Source organism: Pomacea canaliculata, linkage group LG14 (assembly GCF_003073045.1).
Source record: "Pomacea canaliculata isolate SZHN2017 linkage group LG14, ASM307304v1, whole genome shotgun sequence".
Lineage (NCBI taxonomy): Eukaryota > Metazoa > Mollusca > Gastropoda > Architaenioglossa > Ampullariidae > Pomacea > Pomacea canaliculata.
This window is the reverse complement of record NC_037603.1, coordinates 15,849,473-15,865,959: the sequence shown is the minus strand read 5'-3', so window position 1 is coordinate 15,865,959 and position 16,487 is coordinate 15,849,473. Positions and strand designations below refer to the sequence as shown.

The 16,487-nt window shown below is 36.7% G+C and overlaps 1 protein-coding gene across 2 annotated transcripts in view; it reads left to right on the top strand.

The window, feature by feature from the left end:
* Positions 1–16,487, top strand: part of LOC112555763 (filamin-A-like) — a 55,381-nt gene that overhangs the window by 28,611 nt on the left and 10,283 nt on the right. For both annotated transcript variants that reach the window (XM_025224260.1, XM_025224261.1), the window contains 18 exons: positions 2,083–2,166; positions 2,438–2,575; positions 2,885–3,058; positions 3,358–3,504; positions 4,044–4,127; positions 4,520–4,657; positions 4,972–5,111; positions 5,537–5,717; positions 5,996–6,079; positions 6,481–6,618; positions 6,833–7,006; positions 7,179–7,325; positions 7,968–8,189; positions 8,449–8,622; positions 9,088–9,252; positions 12,103–12,186; positions 12,674–12,811; positions 13,014–13,190. In XM_025224260.1, the coding sequence (XP_025080045.1) occupies positions 2,083–2,166; positions 2,438–2,575; positions 2,885–3,058; positions 3,358–3,504; positions 4,044–4,127; positions 4,520–4,657; positions 4,972–5,111; positions 5,537–5,717; positions 5,996–6,079; positions 6,481–6,618; positions 6,833–7,006; positions 7,179–7,325; positions 7,968–8,189; positions 8,449–8,622; positions 9,088–9,252; positions 12,103–12,186; positions 12,674–12,811; positions 13,014–13,190 (2,589 nt within the window). The remainder of the gene's footprint in view (positions 1–2,082; positions 2,167–2,437; positions 2,576–2,884; positions 3,059–3,357; positions 3,505–4,043; positions 4,128–4,519; positions 4,658–4,971; positions 5,112–5,536; positions 5,718–5,995; positions 6,080–6,480; positions 6,619–6,832; positions 7,007–7,178; positions 7,326–7,967; positions 8,190–8,448; positions 8,623–9,087; positions 9,253–12,102; positions 12,187–12,673; positions 12,812–13,013; positions 13,191–16,487) is intronic.

Here is a 16,487-nt window from a genome sequence, read left to right as displayed (position 1 = left end):
GATTTTTTAAATAACACTTTTTAATTCTTGTGTTTGATAATGTTTTATGGTTTACACTCGATCAGTTTTATGTTGATGTTCTCATCTTTTTATGAAGCCACCAATAATGCTGGTCTTTTCACATTCACAGGTTGTGTGTAATAATGAAATGACTTCTTTCTTGTAGCAGCATGTCAAAGTTGAAACTTTTATGGAGAATACACATGCTACCCTAAACTGTCTCGAGAAAGTTTTGTCTTTCAGGTTGTTTACTTGTGGCATAAATGGACTGTTATGAAATAACACTGCTTGTATCAGTGGTCTTGCTGAAGACATTTTGTGGTTATTGGTTATTTGCAGCTTACATTATTCTGGTTTTGTATTTTTAAGTGAGCAGAGTTTGACTTTGTTATTTCCATTTTTGTAATTTTAATTTAGATTTTGTTAAATTTTTCTTTCATTAATTATTGAATTGTGGACATGAAAATGTATGTTTTAAACAACTTCATTAAGTTTACTTGAAAATATATTTCAAACTGTAAAAAAATTTTAACTCCTGTTCTTCGCTGTTTTTGTGATTTGCTCATTTTTGGAGATATGGGACTGTCAGAAGCAATAAACATTCAGATGATGTGATGCGCATTGTATTTGTGCCATGCCACCAGCCTTGTTTGAAGATTTATTTTTCATCACTCATATATGTCACTGTTGTTGTTGAATAGTTCTGCATAGGATTGCTGGTCATATTGTTAGCAAATACTGGTTACAGTCAGGGAACTAACAAAGGCACATGTACATGTCTCATGTACTTGAAGTGACCAGTTCCATGAAAAAGTTGTCTTAGAATCAGAAAATATGTCTTTGTAAAAGGACATAATTGGTGACATGCCATGATGTAATGGTTATACAGCCTTTGATGGGTGAGTTGAAATTGGCGTGATGATAACAATTGATTCATGCTTTTTGTGAAATTCACCTCTGATCCAGTTTTGTAATATTTCATGAAGGAAAGGGATTAGTTTTCATTGGCATATGTAAAAGTGCTTCCATATTATAACCTTTGCTTTGTGCAGTACTGTTAATGGGATTGTGAGGGCTCCTGCATGTTGCATGGATTGTATACTGTATTTAACTGGCATAGTTTCACAATGTATGCTGTATTTCACTGACATAGTTCTCTTGTGTTCCATGCATGTTGTATTACTTTCATGCATAGCTGTAGTCTAGGGTGCTCTGAAAAGGCCAGGGAGTGAGTAGCTTATACTGACTGGCTAGAATCAAACACCAGGAAAGTATTATGAATCTTGATTGGTGGAAGCCTCTTCAGGGGTCATGGATATCACAAGTAAGGTTAACTCTTGGAACCTTAAGAAGCTTACTAAAAGTTAGTATTTGTTTTGCTGCCCCTTTGGCTGTGTAAAACAAAGTAGGTAGGTTTGTGGTGTCAATGTACTTTCATCTGTTGTGTTTCTGTCTAGTAAAGCGGTTGTCACTGCTGGTGTCACAACTTTGTTCTGTTTCTGTTTTGTTTTGCTCTTGGTGATGTTTGTGTATTTCATGTTTGTACATTTGTTTGTGGCTGTCTCAGGTCGTGTTTGGTGAGAACGTCAGATAAGGTCTAAAAACATGATTCTTTGTATTAGATTCTCCCTACAACAAGAAAACATCGGCATTCTTTATTCTTTTTCTTTATTTCTCTCTCATTCTATTTTGCTTTCTTTATATTACTAGGATATGTTTAAAACTGTTTATTTGATGTATTGACAAAACGATAAATAAAAAAAAGAAAAGGAAAACAAAATGTACATTGCGATCCATTTTGGTTTTGTAGCATGTACTTTTAAGCTAAGATTTTCTGCTATTCAAGCAACAAATAAAAAGTGATATCAGAATATTTCAAAGTGCATAAGTCATTTATTAATGCCTACAAATTACAGAACAGTTTGAGGTTTTTAGCCATATATGTTGTCAAATGTTATGAAATATATTATGTCTGCATTTTACAAGAATATTCTTAAGACAATGCAGTGTAGCAACTCTGGATTACGTTTTGGCTTTTGTAATGTACTTGGGGCAAAAAAAATACTACTGATAATAATACAGGTCCAAGTGGACAAAAGGTTCCGGTGAAAATCAGCAACCAGGGCTCATCAGCCTTGTATGTGGAGTACACCCCAACAGAAATTGGTGAGTAGGTCATGTCATTTTTGCTCTTTTAATAACAATGTAATTTCTATACACTCTTCCCAACCAAAAGATACAGTAATAATAACTGCTAGGTATTATAAGGTATTATATTAAAATTGTATTGAGGTAATTGTAAAATATGGCTGAAAGAGAACGAGATGATCTTGAAAGACGTTTTTCAATATTTTTATTTGCCCACCTGATGCAAATGAAGTTTCAAATAAATATGCGATAAATATATATTAGTACAAAGTGGTGTTTCTGTTACCAGGTACATATGTGATAAATGCTAGCCTGGCTGGTGTTCCCATCAAGGGCTGTCCTTTCAAGGCCAAAACCTTTGACCCTAGGAAGGTCAAGGTGTCTAAGATGCCAATGGGTATTGTTGGAGTCCCATGCAAATTTAATGGTAAGAGTAAGAAGGAACAAGATTTGTCTGAAAAAAGGAAAGCAGTTGTCAGTTTTATGATTTTAGGGATGGTTTTAATTTCGAATATGAGTTATGATCTTGTGGACGAGATTGTGCAAATGGTTCAGTGTGACCTTCAGAAACAAGTAAAAAGGAGAGCAAGTGAGGTGGACTTACTTTTTTTTTTAACTCTTAAGAGTAGATTTTTTTTATGGCGTTTTTTTATCTCTGTGTTCCAGCAAAGTTAAAATAAGAGTAAGTTTGAAATTTGCTTATTTACATAAATAACTTGATTAATTTGTCTTTCAGTGGATGCAGCCACAGCTGGTGAAGGCACAATGGAGATTGCTATAAGCAGCAATGGACGAAATATTCCTAACCAAGCAAGGTCTATTGGTAATGGCCAGTTTGAAGTGTCTTTTGTGGGACGGCAGCCCCAAAGACATGAGGCAGCCATCACCTACAATGGTCATAATGTGCCAGGTACATATGTGGGAGAAGTTGTCAGTACATTTTTATTGTCTTCTTGAGCCCACAAAAGATAAACTTTGTTGGGAGCTTCCATAAATAATAAACTGCAAAAAATATGGTCACAATTCACACACCTACACAGTTACACTCAAACTCAACCATCCATCAAGAATGATTAAGGGATCATAAAGTTTTTACAAATGTCATAAATAAATGCTTGTTTTGAACAGCTTACATGCTTCTGGATCATAGCATTCTATTTTATTTTAGTGCATAGAAGCACTCGATCAGTTCTTTGTATTCTCTCTCAGGCAGTCCCTTCTACATTGACTTCCTTGATGCTTCCCAGATGAGAGCATCAGGCGCTGGTTTAGGTCTAGTTCCATGCAATAAGCATGCAGAGTTCCTTATTCACACACCTGCACCAAACTTAAAGGAGCTAACAGTGGACGTAACAGGTGAGCCATGGTTTTTGCAAGTACTCTTTCATTTTGCATTTTAAAAGGAATACCGTTTACCAGAATACTTCATTTAGAGGTAAAGTAATGATTAGGCCTTTTGTCTCTTAACAAGGATTATGTTTGTGCAGTGTCATGTTAACCATCATGTATAACAACTGATGTAATAACATCTTACACTGTTTATAGCATCTACATCCCTTCATACCTTCATCCATTGCTTTATGTTCTACTCTTGTACTTCATCTTTATGTTGTTCAGTGCTCCTATATGTACCTCAATGTCCACTGGCTGTTATCTTTTATTTATCATTATTGGTCTACGCAGAGAGTGCAATCTCTCTTGGTCGTGATGCTGCACATTATAAGTTCCCATTGCTATTATTGACAGTAAAAGTGGAGACAGATTGAACACCGACATTAGTTTCACTGTCCAAAAAGTATCAACTTAATAATTTAGACTGAGCAGGTGAAGCTGAAAAATACATCATCTGGCTTAACAAGTCATCAGGTTTGATTGAGTGTAACATGCTGTATTAGGGCCTGACGGACGGCATGTGCCCACAAGGCTGCAGGATTCAGGCAATGGGACATATGCTGTGGACTACACCCCATCTGCTGTTGGTGAGGTTTGCGTTGTTGATGTTATTCGGTCATCATTTTGAATATCCCTTTTACACTATTACCTGGTAGCTGGTGTCATTCTACCTTAAATAGTCTTTTAAGAGTACATGCTAAAAATCTTTGTTATATATAATTCAGACTCAGCCCTATGCACCACTAGGGGTGATTAGGAACGAGAAGAATAATTCAGACTATAAAATCATAAATTGTGGCTTTTTAAACTTTTGTTGCATCAACCACAAAGCAGAAAATAAAGGGACAATATTAAAATGGTAATTTAAAGAAAGACAAAAGAAATATTTTGTATTAATTTTTTCTGCAGCTTCTGTATTGCTATGATGCCTACTTTTGTGAGCAATGTTACATAGATGATTCCATTTCATATTACACAGGCATCCACAAAGTAGAGGTTGCCTATGCTGGAGTGCCTATTGGTGGCAGCCCTTACACATCCCAAGTGTTTGATTCTTCTCTAGTCAAGATATCTAAGATAAGCCAAGGGTTCCTGGGAAAACCAGTCACATTCTCATGTAAGGTTGACATCTTAACACAAAATTAACATCTTAACTTATTATAGTATGTTGTATGTGTTTGTATCACAGTGAAACATTTTAATTGTAGAGAACATTGATTTTTTTTTCCCTAGCCCCCACTATAGCGTTAAAAGATACCACCAGAGTAAACAATACTTAAGTAGTGAAATAGCTATTTACATCTCTTTCCAAGATCTATTCAGCTGCAAATAACAAAAACAATCATCATCATCATTATTATTATTATTAATTGTTATGCTGAAGTGTCCTGTAAGAGGTGATTTTTCAATGTCTATTTTTGTTGTTATCAGTGGATGCAAACAGTGCAGGCGATGGAAATTTGGAGATCCATGTAACTGCTGATGGTGAAAGCGTTGCAAACTATGTTCGTCAAGAAAGAGATGCCTCATTTAAAGTCACCTTCACCCCACAACGTCCTGTACGCCACAAGGTTTGGAAGGACTTTCTTGAGACTTTCTCTTTGTACAGAAAAATGTATTTAAGGAACAGGGAACAGAATTTGATCCTAATGCTGTTTAATATACACAGACCTGTTAACAAAGTAGAGAAATTTTCCAATACTTGGGATGTTTTTGTAGCTCTGCAGTTAATGCTCTGCATTTTGGCATGTAAAGTTGGGAAACTTTCTCCGTCCACCCAACAATAACAAAAAATGAGTATCTGCTCTTTTGGGGAGCATCAAAGGCTGTAAATAAGGCGTTGGATTCTGCCTTTTAAACCTTAGCACTTCATTGTTCATTGGTAAACCTCTAACAGTTCACTGTTCCTAAGGGAGCTACATGATGGGATAGCTTTAACCTTTTAGGTTTTTAAGAAATAAAAAAGATGTGTTTGCTAAATACCTTTCTTTAACAGGTCAACATAACTTTCAATGGGGAGCAGATTCCTGGCAGTCCATTTACATGTGATGTCATTGACACAGAAAACTTGGCACTGACAGGGGATGGAATTCGAATGGCTCCAGCAAATTCAACAACTTCCTTCAAAGTTGACCCAAAGGGCAGTGGTGACTTTGACCTCCGTGCATGGGTTGTGTGTAAGTCTCTTTGGAAAAATACTTGTTAGAGAGAAAGAGGGGGAGAGTGTTGTTAACAAGAACAAGAGCTGAGACTAACATGATATTGCAAAAGGAAGGGTGTGACAAAGGACTAGCATATTATGGGAAAGGTTGTTAGGAGTAATGTTTACAGAAGAGGTGTGTTTTCAGTGCACATTTCAAGGATTCAGTATAGTGGGTAGCTGACAGATTTATTGTGTGTGTATTCAATCATACTTCAAATAGTGATATTTGAAAATGTGACTTTTCTTTTTCAGCTCCTAGTGGCCATGATGTTCCGGTGCGAATAACAGGAAACCCCCATTCTGCATTTCGCATTGATTATACGCCAGTGGATGTGGGTACGTTCAAGTATATATGATCATCTCATTTTGCACAAAGAAGAATATATACAACGTTTCATACCTTTGTCTTTCATGAATATCTTGATTAAGAGAAAAGTTCATAAAAAATTATTTAATGATTCCAGCTAAATAAGGCTGCTTTTTTTAAAAGTGAAATTCAGATGTCGTCATCTTGAACTGTGGTTATTACAAGATTTTATGTTGAGGCTATAATTATGATTATTGATAGCTGGAGATGCAATCTCCCAGTTTCACGAGTTATTTACCCTTAGCAAGCTTGAAGGAATGGAAAATACATGAATATGTGCAGATAGTAAAGATGGAGATTGTGTAGATCTTCACAAGAATGTGTTGTTATCCTATGTACAGCTGTAAACACTGATATAAATCTGCTGCAGGTACACACAAGGTGTATGTGGAGTATGGGGGTCAGGAAGTGCGTGGTAGCCCATTTGATGTTGAGATTTTTGACCCAGCTCTTGTTCGTGTTAGTAGTCCTGGTCGTGCTTATCTCGGCAAACCCATACAATTTCATAGTAAGTATCAACTGTATGGGTTCCTCTGTGTGTGTGTGTGTGTGTGTTTTAAGGAGATAAATATGTCCCTTAGTCAGTCTTTTTTATCTGGCTTATTTTTTGCAAACTCATGATGGAAACTTTTGATTTGCACAAAGGTTTTGGTGTATTTGTCACAACATTTTTATAATTTTATCCCATGCAACATTTAATTAATATTTTTACTTTTTTCCAGTGGATTCATCACTGGCAGGACAAGGAAGAGTGGAAGCAGAAGTCAAATGCAGAGGAGCTCTTGTTCCTTGTCAAGTGCGCGATGTTGGCGGAGGCCGCTCAGAGTTGACCTTTACCCCTCGTGATGCTAGTGCCCATCTGGTCAACTTGAGCTTCAACGGCTTGCCACTGCCTGGTCAGTGGAAGACACTAATCCTTGTAGATAATATATTTTTGTTATAAGCAAGCATATCATATTCAGAATGATCATATATTGCTGTATTATCTTTTTCTTGTTTTGGGATCACCATTTCATACGGTAATGTCATTTGATTTGAGGTCACCATTAATGTGGTAATGTGTTTCAGGATCACCATATCATCTTGATGTGGTTGACAGTAGCAGCATCAGCATCAGTGGCGAAGGTCTGAATTCAGCCAAAGTTTACCGGGAGACCTGGTTCAACCTTGACCTGCATGGCATGGATGCTTCTGATCTGGATGTCCAAGTTACAGGTGGGATAGTCCAATATATTTTGTCTGTCATAATATCATCTGGCTTTATATTTAGTTATTTTTCATGTATAAAAACCAGACAAAATTAAGTATATACAGTATAACATTAAGTATATAAGGTATAATGTACAATATAAAATTAAGTGTAATGTATAATATAAAATTAAATGTATAAGGTATATCAGGTATAATGTAAAGTACTCAACATTAACACACCATTGTCCAGTCTCTCCCAATAGCTAATCCCCCCCACACACACACTTTGGATTATTATTTGGTTCTCATTTTATTGAGGGTTGAGTCTTTTTTGTTTAGTTCTTTTTTTTCCACAGCTGGTTATGTCACTGGCTGCTCTGTTTTTACATACACATATATGTAATCATGTTGCCCTACCAAACTCACGCATGCTTCTTTGGTGATAACTTAAGCATATCTATAAAATGCTTAATCTTTATTATGGCATCACTTTCTTGCACCAAGCAGGCAGGTTTCCTGCTGCTTTTTATACAGAAAACTGCACAGTTTCATATTATAAGGATATTTGCTGACAATGTGAAGCTGCTTTTTTTTTTTTTTTTTAATATATGTATGTACACATGCCACATCTGTAGTGGATGAAACTTTATTTTTATTTAATTGAAGGTCCCTCAGGCAACCACATCCCATGTGGCATCAGCCGCAAAGGTCACATCTGCCGTGTTGAGTTTACCCCTATGGAGCCAGGCCCCCACACCATTGATGCCTTATTTGCTGGATCCAGAATTCATGGAAGCCCTTTCACGTGTGAAGCCTATGATCCAAGCAGAGTACGCATCACAGATGTTGATCGTACAGCCAAAAAAGAAAGGGAAATAGGATTCACCAGTGAGTAACCAACATTTCTTGAGTAAGGTGCAGGCTTTAAAATCTGACATGACTAAAGTTAGACACCATTAGATTTTTCAGTTGCACACACCTTTTTAACATGTAGATGGAGGATGAAAGATAGACCCTCAAACTTGCCAAACTTGTTTAGGTTATATACACCAGATCTCATTTCCATCAGTTGTTTATCAAAAAGGTGACAGTCATTTCTTTTTATCATATTTCTTTATGAAATAAACTGCGGAAAACGTATTTACAGTTGATACATCAGCTGCTGGAGTTGGGGATCTTGAGGCTGTGGTGAAACACCATGGTCACATTGTGCCTACTCAGAGGCAGTCGCTGGGAGATGGACGATTCCATTACACATTTCTTCCTGGTGATGTTGGCCATTTTGAAGTGAACACAACTTTTAATGGCGATACAATTCCTGGTAATGTCAAGCTACATTTATAAATAATTTCTCAAACCTGAATGATACATTCATCTGTCATCTCTGTGTTAAGCAGTATTCTAAATAAAATAAGTTTAACTAAAATGATTAATATTTTGATTATTTGTTTGGATTATTTCACATAGTATTTTATAGTTAGTGAATCTTGTACATTTAATGTCTGCCATTACCTGTGTATTTCTATAACTGGTGGCTCAGTGGCTGAATGTGTTTTGTATGCTAGCATGGTAATTATTGTTAGCCAGTATTTTAATGTCATTTCTTTTATTATCTCTGGTCAGCACAAGAAGTGTGACTTGCTTTGGTTATTATGCTGTGTAATAAAAGCTCGTTATTATTATATTTCCTCCACAGTTAATTTTTGGGAGAAAGCTTTTACTTAGCGTCTGTGGGGTATAAGTTCTCAGAAAAAAAAAAAAAAAAATTGTTCTGATCCATTTTCAGGTTGTCCACTCATTATTAATGTTGAAGATGAGCTTCCAACATTTATAACCATCAGTTTCCGTGGGGTGGAGCCTTTGAATCTTCGTGGAAAGAAAGATAGCTACTTTATGCTTCACACAGATGGCCACAAGATTGATTCAGATCTTCTCAATGTCAACATTGAAGGTTGCCATGGATACCAAAAGCTTGCAGTCAATGTTGGGGCCTGCTTGCTGTTGATATTATATGCATGGGTTAAGGTTCAAAGTCTGAACTGTCTGATTTTTCTTTTTATAATTATGATTGATGAATCTTGTCTGGAGCATGAAGTCAGAGGATTTTGGCTGGCGTTTTTCACCATCTCAGGAGGAAAAATATGTTGAGATTCCTTTTTTAAAATTTGCTTTACTGAAAGATCCTCCAAAGCCAGAATGAGAAATGTAGTTAAAATTTTTACCGGAGTTTCTGAAGGCTTAACGCCTTTATTTTCAGAAGCATTGGGATGTAACTCAGACACTGAGATTTTCAAACCTTGCAACTTCGCACAAAGCCAGCCATTTTCCTGCATATATTTGTAGGCATGATGTTCTGCTTTTCTCTTTGAGTGCTGAAGATAATCTGCAATGTCTAAAGACAAAGATGGGTTGTCTGGAGCTGGCATAAGATTTTTCTGCCTTTCTTTGCTCAGAAAAAATACTTGAATGTACATGAAATAGAAACTGCTTCTGGTTTTCTTCAGTCATGTAGCCAGAAGGCAGCATGATTGCAAAGATGTGCTGTGGAAAACAACAGCATTATTTGTTGAGTAATGGTTATTTTTCGTAGCAGTCAGACATTTTGGCATAAAAGAAAAAAAAATTTGTACTTCAGGGATATCTAAATTTTAAGTGCTTTTAGAACGTTCTAGCATTTTCTAAACATTCGTCTTTTCATTAATCGTGTTGCATGTGATCTTTAACTTGGTAACATTAAAAAAAAGCACATGCCAAAATTCCTGACTGCTATTGACATCATCATTACACTTAACTTTTATATCTTGTTCTTCTGCCATTATCATTGGACATGGACATAGAACATGAATTGATCAGAATTACAGCTTCTCAGTGAGTAGTTGCTGATCATACTGTGACTTGATTTACTAGTGGATTTTAAAATAATTTCTGCTATTGCGATATCTTCTTTTTTTTCTTTTTTTTATAAAAACGATGGAAAGCTGTGCCTTATTCAGCACACTACAACTTGATCATGAAATATGCTTAGATCTTTGTGTGGGCTTTGGAGTTGGGTAGATAATGTTTGCTTTAAGAATAAAAACTCATTTGTTTTCTTTCGACCAATTATACAGTGTCGTAGATCAATACAACAATACATTATTTTTGAATTTTATCTTTTGAGACTAGAAATCTATTATTTAACAAGATAATTTAAAATCAAAAGCAGTATAAATAAATAGTTTGGTGCAATCTAATTAGATTAAAACATATTCCTTTTTTTTCTTGATCTTTGCTGTAAGGTTGGTGTCATCTTTTGATGATAAAAATAAGAATAATTATATCTTACAAAGTTTCTGGTTCTAATTGTTAAGTCTGTCATCTTTCATCGCTAATAATTTTCATCAACGTAATCATTTAATTGCACATTGACAAAAATACATGCATTCAGATATTTTTTCATTTTCCTATCATCTGACCAAACAATATAAATATACTGTGGAAAATTAACAAAACATGCAAATTTGAATATGAACGAGAAGGAATCTTTTTACATCAAAAGTTTTTTCTGAGATACCTGCAAATCTAACACTTGAATATATAGACCTAATAAATTGACTAAATTTATATCTAATAGTGTTTCAGAAAAATGAAACAGATTGTTTAATCATTCACAGCAATATTAAACATGACAAGAGATAATAGGTTGGCAGGTTTGCTGTTTGAGTGTAGGTGTGATGTGTTCTATGCTTTTGTTAACAACAAAGGTCTTAAGGTGCTCTAGGTGGTCATCTGAAAACAGTTGGTAAAGCTGCTTATCTAATCTTAGTTTTATCAGGAAGATTATGGTATGTAACAGTAGTTAATTCCAACAACATATGTATCAGCTTTATAGTTTGGCGAAGGACTGGGATAACAGTGCTTTTGCATGGACAAGAGACGCGTAGGAAATGTCTTTACATTCTTATGCCAAAACATTTGTTGTATTAGTTTTGATATACTTTAAATTGTTCTTTTATTTCTACTTAAACCTTTAGTTCAAAGTAGTGGTGATGTGGCATGCCCAGAGGGTAGATGATGTGTATATTAGTTATTCTGGTTGTGAGGTTTGCTGTGTGAGTTACAAAATAACAGCCAGTTTGGTTGATGGCTCATTCATTTGGCTGGGTTTATTTTTTGTGTGTGTGTGTTCTGCCTTTTTTCATGCAGTGTCAACACAAATTTGTATTACCTAAGCAAGGATTTGTGAAGAACATGTTTTAGTGCAACATTAGTTCCTAGAATAGTAACTAGTAGTTAATGAAGCGATTGCTTCTTTCTTCGGTTGATCCTTCAGATCTCTTAAGACAGATGTATCACAAACAATTTTTGACTCTGATTTTACCAAATTAACAGAAGCAAATTTTTCAGCTTTTGAAAAGATGTTTACAAATAATTATAAAAGATATTGCAGTGCATACCTGATTTGAATTTGTATACACTGGATCAGCTCAGTGCATTGACCTTTGAAATTCATATCTTGTTGTTTACCTAGTTTATGTGAAAATTGTGATTATTTTTATGAGATAATGAGATTCTTACAATATTTCTTTTGAACTAATGTAGAAAATATGATTTTTTTCATAAAAGCTTTCTTAGTGCTTAATTTTGGAGGAAAGCCAATTTGTAAAAATGTGATTTTAACTTTCAGTAGTCAGCATAAGATTCAGCGTAAGATGCAGCATGCATCCGATTTTGCAGAACATGTTGAGGTACATATCCTAGGTTGTCTCTTGCTGCAAGATTCACATGGATACTGATTGCCATCAGTTATGTGCCCTTGCAGCTCCAACTGGTGAGCAGCTGGCATCACGACTTGTGCAGCAGACAGATGGAGACTACCGTGTTGAATGGACGCCTAAACAAGCAGGTGTGATGTTTTACTGATCTGTAAATGTTATCATGCCAGTAGAAATCATAGCAACTGCATTAGATAAAGGCCTTTGAGAAAGGAGAAAGGTTTTCTTCTTGTTCACACCTAATGCCCTTGTCTGTGGAGACAACAGGTGCTGAAGGAGGTTGAAAGATTTTGATGTTCTCACGGAAATGCTGCAAAATAAAATGCACATTGTATGACATGTGTGAATTAACATTAGCTTATACTTAAAAGCACACATGATAGGTGTTTAAAGCATAAGACAATATGGATAATCCATAGCCTCAGGGGCTGTAAATGCTGTGCAGTTAATACAGGGGCATTGAATGCTAATGTGATAGTTGTTTCTTTTTTGTTCCATGCCTGTTGGTGATGTGATAAAGTACTATTTCCATGCTTGTGCAGTCTATTCTACAAATTAAACTGAGATACATGACTTTTTTTGAGACACTCTTACATGTGAGAGAGGCCTCTGTTTCAGGACGACACTCTGTGGATGTTATGTTTGCTGGACAGCAGGTGAAGGGGAGCCCTTTCTACATTGAAGTCTTTGATGTGTCAAAGATACGTGTTGACAACTTCTATAATGGAAATGTTGGGGAGCCAGCTGGCTTCCATGGTAAGTTTTCTTTATTCACAGGCATAAAGCAATAAACATATATCAATTTCCAGGCTCATATCCATACAAATTTGCATGCATCTGCCTTCAGATGTATCCATATGAACCTGCTTCAACTCACACAAACATGCACATACACCTCATACACACTTGGAACATGGCAGAAACTTCACAAAGTTTGGAAACTATTTTTTTCCCCCAGTGGACACATCCCATGCGGGTAAATGTGAGCAGATAGTTCGGGTGGTCAGCCCATCTGGTCGCAACCTACCAGTTGATATTAAAGAAGGGAAGAATTTCACTTACAATGTGAGCTATGTGCCAACTGAGAGTGGACAGCACCGTGTGTACCTTCTATACAACAACATAGAGTTCCCAGGTAAGCGTTTTTCATTAATCCTCACAGCCACAGTAACTACACAACTAGTATAGGCCCTTAACTCTATGTGTGCACACACTTGCATGAGAGTGCATGATGTGTAGTGGTGTGTGTAGCTTGTAGTGACATGTTTAGACAAATTATGTGTAGTTGTATGATTGTGTGGAAAGAAGTTGTGCGGATGGAATATGATTGTATGGGTTGACAGCATACAATTGTGCTAATAGTATACACTTGCATGGAGAGATTTTGTGATTACTCTTGTGTTGGCAGACTGTATGATTGTATGGACAGTGTATTTGTTGATAGACTGTGATTGTATAAACAGTCCATGTAGATTTATTGTGTATGGACCGTGTATGTGTGGATACTCAACACATGATTTTGTGAATCAGTAGTGGGTGATAATGTGGACAAAATATGATTGTGTAGACTGACAGTGTATGATTGTGTGGATTAACAATATATGGTTGTGTGGATAGACATTAAATCGTTAAGTGGACTTTGGTTTAATCATACTTTATGTCAGATTGTGTTCAGTTCCGAGACTAGCTAACTCCCTTAGTATCAATTACCAGTCCTTAGCCAAATCATCTGGTTGTTTGTGAGAAAGTTATTTTATATTTGTTTATACTGTCACCAGGACTTTAGTCAGGCAATGTGTCATTAAAGATTCTGTCTTCCAAAACTTTTAGTTTCAGATCCTATTTTTTCATTTCATTTCTTTGTCCTGAAATACTGTTTATTTTTTTTTAAACCACAAATTACATGAATGTCCATTGTGTGTGTTCGTTTGTATGTGTGTGAATGTGCATGTTTGCTTTTATGGACATTTTGGTATAGAGATAGCATAGCAGCAAGAATTTGATAAGAAATTAATATTCTTACTTTCAGAACTTGAAACATACATTCAGTATTCATTATTACCATCTAAGCTCAACCATAGAGTTTTACAATATATATTTTGACTGCATGGAAACAAAAAGAACCTTAAAGAATCTTTAAAAGAAAAGCTAATGCTTTGTATCTAATATTCCCTGAGTTCACATTCTACCATTTTACCCCAAACTGAGCAGATCAGAGCCCTGGAGTTGTGTCAATTAGTCTGATTCATTCACACTACTCTTTCTTCAGATGTTTAATTGTAGTCCTGTAAAACCATCAAAACCATTTCAAGATGTCTTTGGAGAGGGTGTCAGGGCGGGTGCAAGCACATGCTTCATAGGCTCTGGTTTCACTCTTTCCCTCACTACCTCACAAAAGCCACCTGTGGAGTGGTAGGCAGGCTGTTGACATTTCAGGTGTTGGTGAAATTTCTCACCCCTGTAAATAGCACTCCTCTGACGACCCCAGCAGTGCATGCTGTCGGCATAAGTTGCCCTTGGCTGCTTGTGCAAACATTCAGAAACTTGATGAGATCTTCCACAGAGTTATTTTCTCCTTGATTTTGACATTCTTTGTGACTGTGATGACAGAATAAGAACTAGTGAATGTTGACAGCTTTATTATTTCCTTTATTAACACAGATTTTTAAAGTGACAAATTCCAGAATAAATTAGTTTATGACTACCTCTTTGTGCTTGTCCAATTAAAACCTTGATATTACTAGGTAATAGTCTTAATGTACTGTAGTTTAATCAGGGTAACGGCCTGAAGGTCTTAGCTGTTGTTTATTTTACATTATTTTACTGATTGTACATCGTGTACTCTTGACCTGGCGACTGTCCTAAAGTCGCAACTTGTTTGTCAGGTAATGCAAACAAAAGTACCTGAAGGTCTGAGCTGTGCGGAGGAAGATGAACAAGTGAGGGATGGGGTGCGGTAGTCACAGAGTGAATAAAGTCTCCAAGCTTTTCACCTGTTAATTCGTACCTCAATCCGACCTTTGACATAACATGTCGTGGTCCGACTTTACAGCTAAGCAAAACCGGCGGTTAGAAAACATTTTAGTTGTCTGTGTCAAATGTTATCTAATTGTATCTAATATTTTATTCGGTTTCTGATCGTGTGCGTCTTTTATTACTCTCCTGTATATTCTTCTGCGTTCAAAGATTTGGGTGGTCATGGGCATCATACTGGAATTTGTATGTCCATCCAATTTCGACCTGGTCGTCTGCGTCCAGTATTTAAAACTTCTGATGTCCCTCCCTGCACCGTAACTGCGACCGGTAGTTGGGGGAGAGGGAAAGGGGAGACATGATGAGATGATGACATGATGACCGATGGTGAAGGCAAGCACGCCAGGGAATTAAGTTCCTCTTGTACCCTTTCTGTGGCTTGTCCACTCCTTTTCCGATCTTCATCAGTATTTTCTTGTCTAAATTCCGTGCCTATACTGCTGGATGAGTTCCTTTCGTTACAGAGGGTCCAGCTGATTAATTGATTAATTAACCCGAGTGGGTTAACCCCCTAACAATTGCTGCAAAGAACGGCGTTAACATCAGAAGTGGCTACTTTTTTACCCATGTATAATATTTCAAGAATTTCATAATTTTTCATCAAAAATAGTTGGAGGTCAATAGGCTGTCCTGTTGTCATTGTTAGTGTAACTGTGGCAGCAGCATCTCTTGCTCATGTGTTTCATTCAAAGAAGAAAACCGTTTGATAACTGGCATCGGTTTGCTGGCAGGAGGTATGCATTCAACACCTGAAAGAAAGTTGCTTTCAGGGGTATCTGTATCCTTCTCACCCACCACCCTGTTTCTTGTCCCCTCCCCGTCTGCAACACAAAATGTTAATCAGCTTTGGGACAGGGAGTGTGTTTGCTGGCGGCGTTTGCTGAAAAAACACAGACGACACCCTGCTCCTCCATGTCAAAGAGCCAGCCTCTACTGCAGCATCACTCGCTCGCTGCAGCATCACATGCGCATCAAGTCGACCCTTGACCTGCCCTCCTCTCACAGCTTTGTACATTTATGTTCTGCAATATTGTAGATTGATATTGTTGTTGTTGCTGCTGCCCATGAAGACTCGATGAATGTTGCCAATGTTTAATAGGGACGTGAAGTGACCACCATGAAATCGTTTTCTGTTAAAAGGAAATAAATTTGTGGGGACAAATATTTGGTGACCTGCCCATCACCAGACATGTCCAAAGCGCCATTAAAAGTGGAGATAGGAGATCGGCACGAACTAGAAGTTGTGACCACAGTATCTGAAACTGTGAGCACAGTGCCTGAAGCTGTGACCAGTGCACAAGAATACTCATTGTAGGCGGGAGAGTAAATAAAAAGGTTAATTATTTTTCACCGACTGACATTTGTTCTAGCTTTGAAGTTTGAAGGCTGACATGGACAC